We start from the raw sequence: 17,616 nt of genomic DNA, 5'->3' as shown, positions 1-17,616 counted from the left end.
TAATACTCGTAGTTTCTGTTATTTTTGATGCTGCAGATGTTCTACCAGACGGTTGTGGCGAGTGCCCTACTTCTACGCGGTGGTGTGCTGGGGTGGCAGCATAAAGATGAAAGACGCTTCACGCCTGGACAAACTTGTTAAGAAGGCAGGCTCCATTGTAGGATTAAAGTTGGACAGTTTAACATCTGTGGCAGAGCGACGGGCACTAAGCAAACTCCTGTTAATCATGGAGAATCCACTGCATCCACTTAACAGTGTCATCTCCAGGCAGAGAAGTAGCTTCAGTGACAGACTTTTGTCACTGTCCTGCTCCACTGACAGACTGAGGAGATCGTTCCTCCCCCACACTATGCGACTCTTCAATTCCACCCGGGGGAGTAAATGCTAACATTAATTTTATTTTAATTTTTTTCATTTTTATTACTATTTAATTTAATATTGTTTCTTTGTATCAGTATACTGCTGCTGGATTATGTGAATTTCCCCTTGGGATTAATAAAGTATTCTAAAGTCTATCTATCTATCTATCTATCTGAAATTTAAACTTTTTTTCTATATTGAGGTCGCCCTTTTGAACCCCCCTGATATTTACTACGCGGTGAGGCATTTGTACTCCATCAACATTAATTATTTCCAGAGACATCATTTTGTCTATTTTTCCAGCACATAGCACACAAAAGCAAGGGAATGATGGGAGCACCAGAACTCTGCTCACATCATGTCGCTTCGTACCGCAAGCTGCAAGTAGTAAGTCTGTGATAAGCGGAATACCGCTACGCTTTCCACTCACGGGATGGAAGGACAATCCCGACCGCTTTTATATAGTAAGAGAGAAGAAGAAGATATCGCACAGTCTGGAGTAGAAAATCATCTTTTACCTGGAAAAACGAAACTACAAATCCCATCGTGCATTGCAAAATGGACGGGGCGTGTGTGAAACTCCGCGCCTGCGTAGTACTCATGGGACGGAAGGACAATCCCGACCACTTTTATATAGAAGGATGGACGCTTTTTGTTTTATGTTATTTCTCAAACCTTTCTTTGCCTTGTTTTTCATATTTATGTTTTTTTTTTCTTCTTTCATTGATACAATATAGTAATTTCTTAACAATTTATACTGTTCTGTCTCAATTGTTGTGTTATCATTTTTTGTTTGTTTACATAACTCAATTATTATTTCTTTACATTTTTGATTATGCATTATTTTTTCTACTGCTTTTATTTGTGTTTATATATATTTACAACTTTGATTTCTTCATCATTGTATTGATGGTATTGTTTCTATTTTTATTTATATGTATTGATTACTTACACTATTTTGATCATTACTCTTTCTTCACTTTATATATATCCATCCATCCATCTATTTTCTAACCCGCTGAATCCGAATACAGGGTCACAGGGGGTCTGCTGGAGCCAATCCCAGGCAGGGTGCCAACCCACCGTAGGACACACACAAACACACCCACACACCAAGCACACACTAGGGCCAATTTAGAATCGCCAATCCACCTAACCTGCATGTCTTTGGATCATGGGAGGAAACTGGAGCGCCCGGAGGAAACCCCGCAGACACGGGGAGAACATGCAAACTCCACGCAGGGAGGACCTGGGAAGCGAACCCGGGTCTCCTAACTGCGAGGCAGCAGCGCTACCACTGCGCCACCGTGCCGCCCCTTTATATATATATGTCTTCTTATTCTTATTTGTATTATATATTTTTTAGTTTTTTATTTGGCTTTACTTAGATATATATTATTTTCATGAACAACATTAATTCCTGCTTATACTTAGCTTCGTATTGATAGCTCAATCAGTCTCACGGAGGTAAAAAGCCTGCTTGTCCAGTTCTTAGACAAGAAGAATCTCTATAGTCAAAGTTGTTCTACATAATGTGAGAAAGAATGTTATACATTATATAAGAAAATAAATAAATGCTTCTATACAAGCTAAAGATTCTGTGACTGTATGACAAGTGTGAAAGTGCTTGTGAGAATCTCTTAGGGTTAAGCTTGCATTTCATATTGTAAATAAGTTCTCTAGAGACATAAGTAAGCCCACCCAGCCAAAGCCCTAGGGCATCAGGCTCATCCGCTTTACAGAATAAATTACACAGTAGCCTTTGGAGAAAGATAATGGAGAGTCCTTCAGAGGAAGCAGCTCACTCCCTTTACGAGATGCATTAAAAGAAGAAACTCATCTCACTCTCTGGCAGTCGCTAACTCTCTACAAGCCTTTTACCAGATACCAATCACTCGGTCTTCTCACACAGAAGAGCACTGATTAGTATGCTCTTTTAAATTATAGATCTCCTAAAGGTGAGTGACGAGAACAGGATGATTCAGTATTAATGGGCATCAAGCAGTACAAAGAAGTGCCCCAGCTGGCTGGTGACGTGAGGCTGCTAACCCCACGGGGACCCCAGAGAGGATGATGTAAGATTATGTAAAGCATCCCACATCCCGCTGTTTTAACCTCTTTCACTCTCTCTCTCTCTCTCTCTCTCCCTCTCTCTGTCTTGCTCTTTGCTTTGCATTTACTCTTTATTTTATTGTTCACACGATCCATCAGTTTTCCTCAACCTGGCCTATTGCCTTGTTATCCATAACTCCCCTTCTTTGTCCCACTCTTGGCAGCAGTTCATCTGTTCAACAGAGCACAGTCTCTACACCATATCAACAGTCTGTCACGCCCTATAGGTTTGCAGGATAGGCGAACTGCCGCGGTGATTTCATCTGAAAACAGAGCCGTAGGGTGGTTGGCTGCTGCTGCCATGCTGAGATGTAAGATAAATAAGGTACACAAACAGCTGGAACAAAGACACTGACAACCAGGCATCCAAGAGCTCAGTCACCCTAAAGCTATTAATCAGTGTAAGGAAGAATAAAACGAAGGGGCCTGAAGGCAGACAGAGAATACTCACAAGTGCCAGGAGACAAAACTCAGAAGCAGGGATTACTGTACTTGTAAAAATGTAACAATTACAGGTAACAAAATATCTGGCCCCTCTACCAAATGTAACAGCCATATTCTTTACCTACTTATCCATTTCACAATTGAAATGTACTGCTCATTACAGGCTATACTCAGGTGCACAGCAGGAACCAACTCTGTAAGTGATGCCAGCCCATCCACAGAACACACATACTCATTCATGAATGTCAGCCAATTTTAGAGTTGCAAGTTAATCTACAGTTCCATGCATATCCCTAGGATGTACGAATAAGTGGAGTACCCAAAAAAAGAAAAACATGAAAGCTCTAGAGAATGACTGAGTGGGGGGAACTTGCACACTTATATGACATCTGCAAAGCAGCAGCCAAGCACTACACTAACATGCTGCGACTCCATACACACATATAAAACAATGATAGGTACACCGTACCCTAGACACATTGCACCAAAACACCCTACCATATCCATATTATTCAAACCAAAATGTGAAATGCTAAGTTCCAAGTAAATACAAGCTCACTTTAGAGAAAACACACACTACAGACCATTCATTGTCATGCCTGTAACAAACGTCCAAAGCGCCGATTGTGTATGGCTGCAGTTGATGGCAGAGTTCCAATGCTGAAGTAAGCTGGATGGTGTCCCAGTACAGATTTGCTGTAACCACGTTTAATGGGGCAACGCAAAGGTCTTTTCCAACATGTATCAAAGTAAGGGTTGAGGCAAGCCTGCATTTAAAACCCCATCAGTCCACCCAAAGCATTTGATTGTATCTTATGGGTTCCCAGAACTTCAGCAGAATTTCAGTCTTTTGTTAATTATGTTTTTTACTCTCCCAGTTAAAAAAAAAATCTTCCATATATTAAGCTGGAGAAAATATATGTTCCAACAGCCAAAAGCATTATATCTTGGTAATAAGATGTACCAGCAAGGACACTGTTAAGGTTCAAGCAAATAAGTACTGGTAAGTTACATTGCTCCATTAAACTGGTTTAGTATTTTGTTAACTACTATCAAATATTTACTTAAACATTTAGCACCATAATTACTTCAAAAATGTCACAGACAAATGTATATAGAGTCCACACTAGAAAAAGATACTAAGGATTATATCAAGGCATTTGTCAAATGCAAATCAGGGAAAATCTGGTAATCATTATCTTCTTCAACCTTTCCACAGACACAGACCACGGGAGAAAATCTCATCGATTTTATTTCTAATCTACATGTCCTTCTTAAGGTTATAGCGTCTTCTTCTGTCTTGTCTTTGCTCAAAGTGGGGAGTAAAAATTAACTTAACTTCTTGTTATCATTTTGTGAATAAATAATAGATGGGGAGGGTAAGATTTGTAAGATTTATCTAGGAAATTATCTAAGATTATATATAGTGATTTTTAATCACATTGGAAGGCATTTTTCATATAGCAGAATTCTCCAGAAACATACATTAATCTAGGTCCGCTGGTGACTCCCCTTTAGAAATTGTTGGTGATTATAAACGATTTTCTAAATTACTGACTCCCGTTGACTGGACTTCTGCAACCAGTATTTAGCACATTGCCAAGGTGCTGGTCTAGAAGAACATTCTTTGTTTCCTATCAGAGATGTTCATGCTTCCAAGCTATTATGGTATTTTCATTTTAGACACCCGCCTAAATCTGAGAAAGTTTGGTGCTTATTCCTCAGGAGGAAGGCTCTGTCAGGAGTACATCAATAATGCAGTGTTTTATTTATTTATTTATTATTTTCACCATTCTTTCAGTGAAGTAATTTATTCACCTTTTAGAACGTTTATTTTTCATGGGTGTTGACTATTTTGTGTGTCAGGTTTCCATGATCCTATGTAGTTGCTAGACAGGCTATTTAATGTGAACTGTGATACCATGGTAGTTATGTTATAAAAGATGGCTGCCCCCAATAAACAGTGTTCAAAACTTTGTTACGAAACAAACCAACAACTTGACATAGTTGTTTGAGAGCTCTTCCAGAACATTTTAGTTACAATTCTGATTTTGTCAGCAATCTCTCTCTAAATTTGAAGAATAATTTATTGATCTTAAGTGTTTTGACTTTGGTTATGCCCAAATTCCTTTAGTAATTTTACTAAAAATGTCTGCTGCTCAATTTAAAATTCAGTCTGTCTGAATTTTAATGAAAGCTTCTGGGGTTTGTGACAAAGTGGAAATAACTTTCACCATTTTAAGACTCCCATAATGACATGCCTTTATTGGAATAAATTCACAAACCAGGGATTGGTTTTTAAAGGTCCTCTCATTTTCAATATTTTAGCCATCAACCAGCCTACTATAGCTGCATCCCTGGAAGGTAGTTTTGAAAATGAAGCGTATTGTTCATTATTCAGCAAAAAACCATAAAGATGTAGCAGAATTAAGCTAGAAGAATTAAGTCTTCATTTGATTATACAGGAATGCTATGTGTTCAAATATAAGTTTAGTCAACTTTGATAAAAATGATTTGTCTTGGACCAATAATTAGCATATATAACATACCATCCTGCTTCATCAGTAATACACAGGCTTCAATTATTGTAAAATATGGAAGTTTCTTACACATGCATAACACTAATAATTTAAATACTACAGATTTTTACAACAAAGTGGCAACTTTTGGAACCCTTTCACTGCTAAACTATATGTTCCTACATTAGGCATGTGACCAATAAATAGCAAAATTGTCCAGGACACAGCACAAATCTTGTATATGATAGACTATTCCATAGCACTAATAATGCCCACATTACAGCTATCATGATCACCACTAACGATAGAGTAGTTTGCTTTTTTTTAAATTTTCAACTTACAATTCTTTTTTTGTTTTGGTTGAGGTTTAAATGAAGTCTTCAAATGCTGTGTTGCACTGGTCACTGTGGACACTTTATAGTGATGTTGGGGTGTAAGCACATGCTATCTGGTTTTGGATTAAAATTGACCTATTTTCACCACAAAACATTTGACAGGTTATTGGTAAATTGGCTGATCACAAAAATAAAATTTTTATAGCTTCTACTTTTCTAACGTTTATCGTAATTTAGTTGTTGTGCTCCTTTACGTGAAGTAGCTAGCGCTCTTATTTTTTTTTATTTATTTGTTTATTTATTTATTTCCTATAAACTTCTTATAACAGAGAGCAGCAAGGCAGGATTTACAGAAGATTGGAATATTAGCATTTACATTAAAGAAAGGTGCGTAATAAACTGAGAAAAAGGAGTCGGAGGAACAATTGGACATATGGCAAGAAAAGATAATTAATTCAGACATTTTAATTTTGTCCTTTAATTAAAATGAACACTGCTTGTCTGAGTTATAACAGTGAGTGAGCTTGTTTAAGTACAACAGCTCAAAGTTCCAATAGAAAAAGAAGAGATAAAGAAGAATTTGAAATTGCCAGTTAGTAAACAATAGACTTGTTAGCTTAACAGCAAAATTTGTCTATTTCGCTTGTAAACTAGCTTTGTGTATTCTTGATAAATATCTTATGAACATTTGATAGATTTGCGGCTTTTTTAAAGGGTTCTACTGTGCTTATCATTTGTTTGTGTGTGTCATACAGTATAAGTTTTGGTAAGAAACAAGTACTGTAAAATTAAAATGATAATATATTTACAATTACACATCAAGATTTAGGAGTGTCTAGCTGGTACACTGGAAAAAACACCTGCCAATATCAATGAATTCAATCAATGTGTGAGAATACATATATTTTTTTGTTAGACTAATGGTGAAAACTACGTTTTTAAAATTAACATTTGTTTCAGATAAGTACATTACAGAAGAAATTAAACAATATGACAGCTTATAATTGTAAGTAGCATTTTATTTTATTTAATACCATATGCATTACAGACAGATATTCTCTCTACATATTGCATTAATTTAAAAGTATGTATTTTATGGAAATGTTTTAAGAAGACTTTATTTATTTCAGTATTTTTATGGCCACTGAACAATAAGTCTACTAAATTTGATTTTGTTATTAAAAAAAGAACTAGTAACATCTGTGGTCTGTAATTTCATTACAAAAATGCCAAACTTCACACTTTAATATAGAACATAAGGCTTCTCCGTGTCTGGTTATGAAGGAGCTTAGTATAGAATTTCTTTAAAGAGATAAAAGAAAAAAATAAATCAAATTTCATTTATTGACTGATTCAAGAACATGATATCGGTGATCAGTAAAGTCCCTAAAAAAACCTGATCGGAACATCCATAGTTTTGGTGAAAAACTGGACAGACTTTAGGTTGCAGAAATTAGCCTTGGCTCACATTAAAGTTTTATCTGATTGTTGCGACTCTTTTTCTCTCCTTGTCTCTTTGCTTACATTATACTAATGAGTTCCTTAATTAATGTCAGGTTATTTAAAGGTGAAGGTCTGAACAGCCTCCTTTGTCTGTTTTTACCTTAAAAATAAAGAAAAGATGACTTTGCAAATAAAAACAATAAGCTTTATTTTTTAAGGACTTCAGGTTTCTAATTTAAGCACTCTCTTGACTATCTTGACTTTCATTATTGTCTTCCCTTTTCACAATTTTCACATGATCAACTGATGATTATTCTTTTGGTTTGGATTTCCAGTTTATATCTTCAACCACAGTCACAGCAACAATATTTAAAATAATTGTCACAAAACATGTCTGTGGTCACAGAGGCTTCTTACAGCCTTTCAATACAGAAACTCTTAAAAATGTCAACTTTTTTAACAAGACTTTTTTCAATGTGATACTGCCTTATACCTAAAATCACTTATAAAGCCAGAATCTCCTCTTCCTTTTATATCTTTTATATTGTTTCTTTATGTTGTGTTTTTGTAGACAATGAAAATACTGCTAGGTGATAAGTGTTCAGCTAATGGCACCATCAGCCATATTATAAACATCTACTACACATTTTATGACATATGTTTTCTGTGGTGCTATCACCTGAAAATTTGGGGGATTTCTTGCATTATAAAAGTATAAGGCAGTAACCCTTTATATAAAATATGTTTTCTGTAACACTGTTAACTCTTTTCCAAGCTTCCTTACTATTATTGAAGCACTCTTTTATATGATATACATTTCCTCTAACACATTCACTTTGTACCAGAGGGTCATCTTCTTCCTGTAGCTCCCTACTGGGCTATAGCTTCTTCTGCTTGTGACATTACTAACACTTACCAGGACATGATAATAACCATATATATGGTTTTGCTACTTAGATCTCCAATGCCTCATGTTGTATTTTATAACTGACTCTAACATTAACCTCCTCTAGCATTAATAATGCACCATATCTTTTGAAGCTTCTCATAAAACGACAGGAACATTTCATTTGAAATAAGCTTTCTGTTACACCTACAGAATTGCCAATACACTGTAACATCCAACAATAAGGCAGCGACTTTGTATATAATGTACATGTCATACACTACTTATCTTTTTACAGTGTATTCCATTAAGACTGTGGCAAAAAAAATCTTCCTGTAACACATACTCCATATCTGGTGGACTATATTGAAGCTTACCACCATACAGCAGTGACCCAAATATAATAAATGAAATTATATAATTTTAGTTTAGAACAAATACTTTATAAGAATGGATAACATATGATATAAAAATATACAATAGTAACAGGGGCAGCATGGTGGCACAGAAATGATCTAATTCCCTGTCAGTCACTGTCCCAATGGAATTTACATGCTTTCCTCACGTTTTAATTTTCTTTCAATACACTAAAAGCATGATTGCTGGGTTCATGAGTAAACCTAATTGGCCTTGTATGAATGAGTATGGATATGTGTGCAGATATGAGTAACTTTATATGTTCAGCACTTGTTCCTGCCTAGTGCCTAATGTTGAATAAAGGCAGGCTTTGATCCACCCTGTGATTAAATAGGTTCACTAAATGAACAGATAGACCATAATAGCTCTAATACACGTTTAATCTTTAAAAATAGTACTAACAAAATAAATGACTTAACCGTTCGACAAAAAAGAGTGCCACCTAACGTAGTCTATGCCTATCCTTCTGATGTGATATTACTAACTTTACACTTCAGTAAACCCTCCTTTAGCTACATCTCCTGTAACATCTTTCATTCAATAATCTTCAGTCCATCTTAAACTATTTCTGGGTTACGAGGGGCCAGACCTATTCCAACAGAAGACATTAACAAGCTGTGGACAGAACAACAGTTCATTTGCCAAGCATGCCTTTGTGCACATTTGCATTCAGTCATAAGGGGTTGATTAAAATTGCTAATTACATGTCATATGACTTTTGAATGACCTGAAAACTGGAGAACTGAGAGAGATGTCCACGCAGACACAATGACAGTTCCACAAATAAGCTTTCCTTTACTCAATGTAACTGCTGCACCACCATCACGCCCTCCCTTAATAACTCTTAGAACTTTCAAGTTGTCTGCCACTGACTGGCTTTTCACACCTGAAGCTGTTGCCAATACCATTAAACAGAAAGTCACGAAACAGCTCTTACTTAAAGTGGTACCTCTGAAAGGTGAACACCATCCCAAAGAAAACCTACAGTACAATTTACAGTTGGATCACAGACAGTTTAAGTGTCATGAATAGGGTAACATAGTGAGTAAATCAGAAGCTGGAAATGAGCCAGTAGATCACAGTGCTGTAAATTTATAAACACCAAAACCATACTATTACATCCCATCTCATCATTGCCAGACTCACTGATACGACTCATTTAAAATAAAACTAGAAACACTAACTGAACACAATGAATGAGTTCACCACAGTATGGTTAAAAATACCAAATTTTTAAATTAAAGAAAAAACATTTCCTGTGATCAGCTGGGGCATACATTAATGCCAAACCAGCAGGGTCTCATAAAAAGCAAGCTCAGCTCTGTTAGATAAGGGATTAAGCAGCCTTTGTGGAGCTGAATGGCTTGTTCCCTTTCTCAAGAAATGTCCCAGCCTTCTGTGAGATCTGTCTCTCTGCCAGCTCTGCCTGCAATGCTGTACAGCTAAAGCACAAGAAACAAAAAGTATTGCAACCAGCTGGTACCGTCATGCCAACCTAATGAGCCCATTTCTTTCTGAGGGGCTCTGTTCCACTGGCTCTTAAATGTTATCCCAAAAAATTCTAACACCTGAAGAAGTAGTAAATTGGAGACTTGGACATTCAGAACTCATACCAGTAATTCTGTTTTAAATTGCATCTTCTATTCTTCTAAAAAACTGTTCTGAGTGAACATCCATTTGTACTTTACCCAGCAACAACAGTGTGAACGAATAAGCTATATTATGCTTGCGCTAGCTGCATCAACGACCTCACCAGTTTTTACCAGAGCTGCTCTTTCTGACTGATGCTGTTCAATGGGTTTTTTATTTGTTTGGCCTCAAAATACTTTAAAGACATGTGGTGGGGGAGGGAATTAGAAACAACATAAAAACACCTCATCTGGCAGGAAGAGACACAACAGCCCTAATTTGCTCTATGAGGCGTGGACTCTCAGGCAGCTCTTGTCACTTAGCCATCTGCATTCTCTCCCGATGATGTAACCTTTAGTCCTTAAATCTCTCTCAGAATATTTTATTTTAATTTTTGCTGTAAAATGCTTACAGGTAACTGGTACAGGAGCAGATGAAAGCAGAACCACTCATAATGTTTATTTATTCAGCTGCTTGAAAGGTGGTTGGCATGGATGCATTTCATAACGAAACAAACTACTTTAATTGATGAAATACTAGAGCAAGGATATCTACCAAAAAAAGAATGAAGCACTGATTAATGCCAAGATGAAATAAATCATTGCCACTGTCAATCAGATCAAACCTTTTGTGTGCAAGACAGCATCAAGACCAATGACACTTGATCAAAAATTGTGTGTAAATAACTAATTAAAGGCACGACTTCCCAAATATTCATAGCAAGGTCCAAGCAGAACACAACTCTGGATTGGGATGCCATTCCACTGCTGGGCAAATTTCCAAAAGGATAATCTAAAGTCCATCCGTCCTTCCGTTTTCCAACCCGCTGAATCCGAACACAGGGTCACGGGGGTCTGCTGGAGCCAATCCCAGCTAACACAGGGCACAAGGCAGGAACCAATCCTGGGCAGGGTGCCAACCCACCGCAGTAATCTAAAGTCCCAATTAATCTAATGTGCATATTGTGTCGGAATAACCTGAAGTAACACAACAAACATAACACAAGGAAACTCCATAATAGCCTCTGTGATACCATGTTGCCCGGAATAACTTGCTCTATTTTCTGCTTTTCAAAACTAGTTTCCTACTGTAACTGACGGCACACAAATTCACAGAAAGTGGTAGGTTATCCCCATATCCTACCTACTCTGCACATATGCCATTCATCTTTGCTAAATGTATCACTATATCCACCCATTTAATTTGTTTACCTCCTTCCTCTAATTGACAGGTTGTGTCAAACTGCAACTTGCCATAGCAGCATCAGGTGCAAGGTGGGAACAATCCTGATTAGGGCACCCATCCAATACATGGCAGACTAACCCATACCTATAGTGGGCCAATTTAGAGTTACAAAAAAAAACTTAACCTGACCATCTTTGGGATGTAGGAGGAAAACCAAGGAATCAGGAGAAAAAAAACACACAGACACAGTAAGGAACAGTGAACTCACTGTCATGGAACTGTGGCATTAGTGGGACTAACCACTATCACCAAATACTATCTATCTATCTATCTATCTATCTATCTATCTATCTATCTATCTATCTATCTGTCTGTCTGTCTGTCTGTCTGTCTGTCTGTCTGTCTATCTAAGGAAGGAACAGTGAACTCACTGTCATGGAACTGTGGCATTAGTGGGACTAACCACTATCTATCTATCTATCTATCTATCTATCTATCTATCTATCTATCTATCTATCTATCTATCTATCTATCTATCTATCTATCTATCTATCTATTAGTGGCTCCATATCTACTGTATCTATAATAAAGCATGTTTCAAATCTATTCATCCTTCTATCTTCCTATAATATAGCACCTTTCATAAGTATCTATAATAAAGCACCTTTCACATCTATCTATGTATTATTGCTATAAAAGCTTGTTAGAGATAAGTATGGGTATTTATCACTGTCACTCTTTTCTCTGCTATCTATCTATCTATCTATCTATCTATCTATCTATCTATCTATCTATCTGTCTGTCTGTCTGTCTGTCTGTCTGTCTGTGTCAATTCATCTTATAAATTGCACTCAGAATGCTATGCCCTATTACATATAGTGAAGAGTGAAAATAACAACAGAAAATAACATGTAATAAAATTAGAAAACAACATACTGTAATAACCACATTTTCTGAAACTACTTAATTCATAAAACTGAATACAAAAAAACACAATGCCAAAATATTGACAGAAATTCTAATCCAAATACTTGAAAAACACAATGAAAAGTATTGGACAGATATTTTATTCCAAATACATGGAAAAGTTCCGTAAATTACCATGATTGTAAAAAAATTAAAATTCATAATCATCAGGTATCGAGCGCACTTAGAAAGTCTGAATATATATCAGAGTTGAGAAAAATGCACAATAACATGTACAACATATACAAACAAAAAAGTGCTGCTGAATTATGCCAACCTGGTAAATAAAAACATTTCATCAATTTCACTGCCTATACACTTTCTTTTTAATGACGTTTAGCTGATGAGTTCAATGTGCCTCCAATAAAATGCAAAACAAGAAAAGGAATGGGTGGGCACTGCAAGGGAGTTACCAAACTGGCCAGACAAACAATTCCTTATAATTGAAAGTAGCCTCTTCTGTTTACTTTTTAATTTGGGCAAGAAAAGAGAAATTCCTAAACCCTGTAAAATTCATAAAACATATTATTAAGGTAAATATTTAAAATGATGCCCTCAGTCCCTAGGATGTCATAAAATTCATCAACAGGTCAACTTTAAACTTCTTCAAGGAGACGGCTTATAAATCAAATCCGATATCCAATCCTTCCTATGTAAATATGTCTACACACTTTTCTTTGGAAGAGTTGTTATTGTTTTTGGGAAAAAAAAGGTTTTACCCCAAATAGCAAGTTGTCCTGGAAGCAGCTTTCAGAATGTTTGTTCCAAGGGAGCCAGTTAAGCATTTATGTTTATGCTATTTAGGTCTAAGAATGATTAACTTGTTTTGATAAAGATGTTATTTCTGACATTTGGTTGTCACATTTAGTTATTTTGTGTTATGTAAGGTCACAAAAATATTATTTTAGATTGTGGTGTTGTTCTGAAGTATCTGAAATATAGTAGAGACACAATGTCTGTTTTTGGCAAACTGCAGGCCCATTCTACAGAGACAGGTTTTTTCTCCATAAACATTCTATGGATGCACAAATACAACTTTCTCATCAAAACCATAACAGCCTTTTTCCTTTAATTTGTGCTGCAAGCAGTAGGGTAGCTGTCATAGCTCCAGTGTTCTGGGTTCAAATCCTAGCCAGTTCACTGTCTAGGCATGGTTGGCATATACTTCCCATTTCTATATGCAGGGTAAGCTGAATGATGCGCCCAAACTAACCCACTATGAATAAGTGTTCTGTGACAGACTGGTATCCAGAGATTTTCTCTTGCCTTGCACTGGCTGCCCCCAGGACATCCTCTGCCGCATGACCCTGAATTGAAATAATTAGGTTGGAAAAATCAGAGAATACTGGTATATCTGTATTTTGAAAATATGCTTCAATATATTCTAGTGCTACAGAATACAAGATGGCAGAGTGCTTTCAAGGCAGGAGTGTCCAGGTGGCGGACACACAGTTTCTGGAATAAGCACAAAGGGGAGTATATTATAATTAAACAAGCAATATCCACAGGCTAAATATTACTGGAACTCTGCCAAAAAGCAGGATATTGCAATTTTATAAGATGAAATGGGCAACAACATGAATAATAATGTGGAAAAGATGATCTTCAGTGAAGATAGTTGTACCTGTCTCCGCACTGCAGATGGTAAAGTAAAAGAACAGCAGGCTATATAAAAAAGAGAGGGGTAAAACTATAGGAAATAGGACAGCAATCTGTTTCTGGCCCTAAGTATATTGTAGGAAAGTATGGCAACACTTTATTGTACCAGAAATTTTATAGTCCTCTGTAAATGTGACAATAAATCCTACTAATATTACTACTAATTACACTGTAACTGCCAGAGTAAGCAAAAAATAATTACGTTTTATACTTATATTCATGCTGTGTAACAGGAGTTTCAATAAATGAAACTCTACATAAAACATCAGTATGCCTTGTCAAATTGCATTAATTACTTGCTAAAAAACACAATTATGTATCCACCTCCTGGGATGTAATAATAATAGGAAATGTCAGATTTTGTAAAGCTTATAAGAATGACATAAAGGTGACTTCTTCATCTTCATCATAAAGTATGGTGCAAATCTGAAAAGTGGAGGAGTTACTACCAACCATACACCCACTATTGTACTGTCTTAACTGAGAACTAATGGAGGGGTTGCTATGTTAAAATCGCTTCAGCAGTTTAGTAGCATCTTTGTCGGAAACACTAACACTCTACATATCCAAAAGTAGTTCCTTTTTCTAATCATTTTGAGTGTGAAGTTTGCACATTATTCATATACTTGATGATTTTCAACTGACATTCTAGTTTTCTTCCACCTTCCAAAAGGGTGTATGTTAGGACATCTGATCACTCTAAATTGGTTTGCTATGAGTAAGTGTTTTATTATGCCCTGTGATGAACTGACATCACAAGGCCAAGCTGGTTAACAGGCAAAGTGGGCTCTGAAAATAGATTATCATTTCTCTAATGGTCTATTTGCATTAACTTCCATGGATGCCAGGGTATCAGCGTCACTTTAGTCAGAGATAACACATAAACTATTGTTTCCAAGGGCTGGGGCATAAGGTACACACCCATCATCCTAAATCCTTTAAGTTAAATAACCTTAAAAATTTTGATTTACTTCTGCATGCTTCCTCGGAGTACACTTATTAAAATCGCAAGAATACTAAGGAGTTATTTTGCTTTGCAATATATTCAGTGATGTAAACTGTTGTAAACTGACGGATCCGATCCATGTCGCGCACTGGTCTCTACGTACATGATCTTCCAATCTCAACTGGGTAGGGTTCGCCTTTTTTATACATGTACTGTATATAAAACAATAGATAAGCGGAGACAGGCGATGCCTGCCCCTGGAACAGACATCACGTCATCCGGTCCTGAGCGCAAGCTACGCCATTACAGCTGGAGAGTGGAGCGGAGCAGGCCACTCCGCGACATAGTCGAGTCGTGCGGAGCCGAGCCGAGCTGAACCCGAGCAGCCCAGGCGTTAGACACCCAGTGTCTTCTCACGTCTAAATACTGCGGCCCAGGACACACACAAATATACCCTTCCCATCAAACTCAACTGAAGGCTTCAATTTGATATCATTCGACTATTTTCTGCTTTTGGAGATGTCCAGATGAGTTTAAACGGCGCTTAATAATAATAAAGAATAATTCACTTTAAATTGTAACATCAGCGATTGTTAAGGAAAGTATGCGTATGGGAGCACACTCATCATCCAGTGACTGAGCAGTTGTGTAGCATCCGTGTGTGTGCGTGAGTGCATTAGACAAACAGAAAACACACACTTAAACCCGGGTGTCGGAAACTGGGCGCTACAGCCCGCTTCTCAAAACGTACACAGATGTGACTTCACTGAAATGACGCACCCCTTAACGCACACAGGCGTCTTTAAAAAGCTCACAGTGGCGCATTTGGAAAAAGCTTAGGAAAATTCAAGGTTTCAGACTCACCAAAAGCTGGTCTAATGTTGGTAATCTCAGCCATTTTGCGAAGGAGCGCTATCCTCCCTAGAACTGTAGTTTTCAAAATAAAAAAAAATAAATAAATAAAAAAGACGGCCCTATTTTATGTCCATGAAGACTAAGTATCACCCTGTTATTGCTTGTGGCAGGCGATGGGTTTTGGCTTTTTAAGATGCTGGAACGTGCGGAGATCCTGGCGTGCAGTGATGCTCTCCTCTCTGTCTATCAGGGATGCGGCTGCAGCGCCAGACTGGTCCTCTCAGCCACACGCCCATATAACATGTCAATCACAATTTAACCACGCCCAACTCGGAGGAGGCGGCCTCTTTCGCAGCGCCGAAATCACGTCCCAGAATTCCGACTTTGACCGAGTCCACCCGAAATCTCCTGGTTACTTGGCAGCACGGGGGAAATCGTACACAACGTATTATTTGCACAGTACTTCCGATCATTTTGCTTTAATCTTAGTCCTCTTTTATAAAGTGTGATGCATTTTGCAGGATCGGGACACATTAGCTGTCATTGTTTCTGGTTCCTTAGCAATCCAGATAAAAATAGCCTGATCCAGCAATGCAAACATTAAACAAAAGGCTTGCAAACAAGCCGTGACGTAATGAGAATGAAAGCGGAATGAAAACAGAATTCTAGAGAACTCATTCCCAGCATCAAGCACTACACCATAGAACACAAATCGACTAAGTGTCAAACAAGGTCGACCAAGTTAAGAATGAAGGTTTTATAAAAGACTGCCTGTGTGACCCACTTATAAGGGCCTTCATTTTGCATTTTGTACAGCGCACGTCAGAATGCACATAATCCACAAGCTGTTTATGCAATATATGTTGCAGGGTTTTTTGAGCAAAACGCTTCCCTGTCTGTAGCTCAGTCAGGCAGAGTGAAAAATTCCAATCTAATAGTCTCACTGGCTGAATCAGCGACTTTAGGAGTTAAAACCCCTGTAAGCATCTAACTACATCTAAGCTCCATTGTTTTATTTCAACTAGCTAAAGGTGTCCACAGTCCTTCAGTGTTCCTTGTTGCCCAAGGGTGTCAGGGAGTACACAATGTTCTTTATGCCCCCTTGTGGTGTGACCTACATACTACAACCATACACACACTTTCCAGTTCAAGATTATGACACTTTGGGATTTGGGAATGGGATTGGGATTCAGGGTGGGTTGCAGGAGTGTGAAGGGGGGAGTTCAACCCCTTAAAAACCTGGTTCAAAACCCAGACTGGTTGTTATTGGAGTAGAGACTGCATATTTTTACATGTCTGCATTGTCTTTGGCTGGATATTTTGGTTTCCCTCCACATACTAAAGTCGTGTTGTTAAGGCAGATAGATAGATGGGTCAGTCTAAAGTTGGCAAGTGTTGTTCAGGTTAGGACTGGGGTCCCAGATATCTAACTCTAGGGAAGGCAGGCTCAGAAAATACAATAGATGGATGCAGTATTTGTTCAAAATAATTGTAAACAGTTATATTGGTAATTATATCTGCAACACCTTCATTTTTTAAGCAAAAAATCCAGCTTTTGAGCTAATTCAGGTGATATTTAAATGGTAACACAAACATGACATAAAGTTCTTAAATGTGCTTAATTCAATTAAGGGTTTCAGGAGGTGAGAACTTGGGAACAAGGCAGGAGACAGTTGTGGACAGGGCTTCAGATCTTTACAGAGCCCACTCATGTTCTGCAGGGACAATTTACAGTCACTAATATAACCTCTACATCATTTTGGAGGTGTGAGAAAAGAAAAGACAGACTACCTGAAGACAAACCCACATACACACACACACAGTGAGAACATGCAAATTACATACAGAGAGTGACCAGGC

The 17,616-nt window shown here is 37.5% G+C and overlaps 1 protein-coding gene across 2 annotated transcripts in view; it reads right to left on the bottom strand.

Annotated features, from left to right (window-relative positions):
- syt11a (synaptotagmin XIa) overlaps positions 1-16,049 on the bottom strand; it is a 108,106-nt gene extending 92,057 nt beyond the window's left edge. Inside the window, exon 1 of one of the 2 annotated variants that reach the window (XM_039767748.1) lies at positions 15,766-16,049. In XM_039767748.1, coding sequence (XP_039623682.1) covers positions 15,766-15,799 — 34 coding nt within the window. In that variant the 5' untranslated portion in view covers positions 15,800-16,049. The remainder of the gene's footprint in view (positions 1-15,765) is intronic. The other variant, XM_039767741.1, reaches the window with a different exon arrangement.
- Between the last annotated feature and the right edge of the window lie 1,567 nt (positions 16,050-17,616).

This window comes from Polypterus senegalus, chromosome 1 (genome assembly GCF_016835505.1).
Source record: "Polypterus senegalus isolate Bchr_013 chromosome 1, ASM1683550v1, whole genome shotgun sequence".
Classification (NCBI taxonomy): domain Eukaryota; kingdom Metazoa; phylum Chordata; class Cladistia; order Polypteriformes; family Polypteridae; genus Polypterus; species Polypterus senegalus.
The sequence above is the reverse complement of the archived record's forward strand: the minus strand, read 5'-3'. Positions and strand labels throughout refer to the sequence as shown.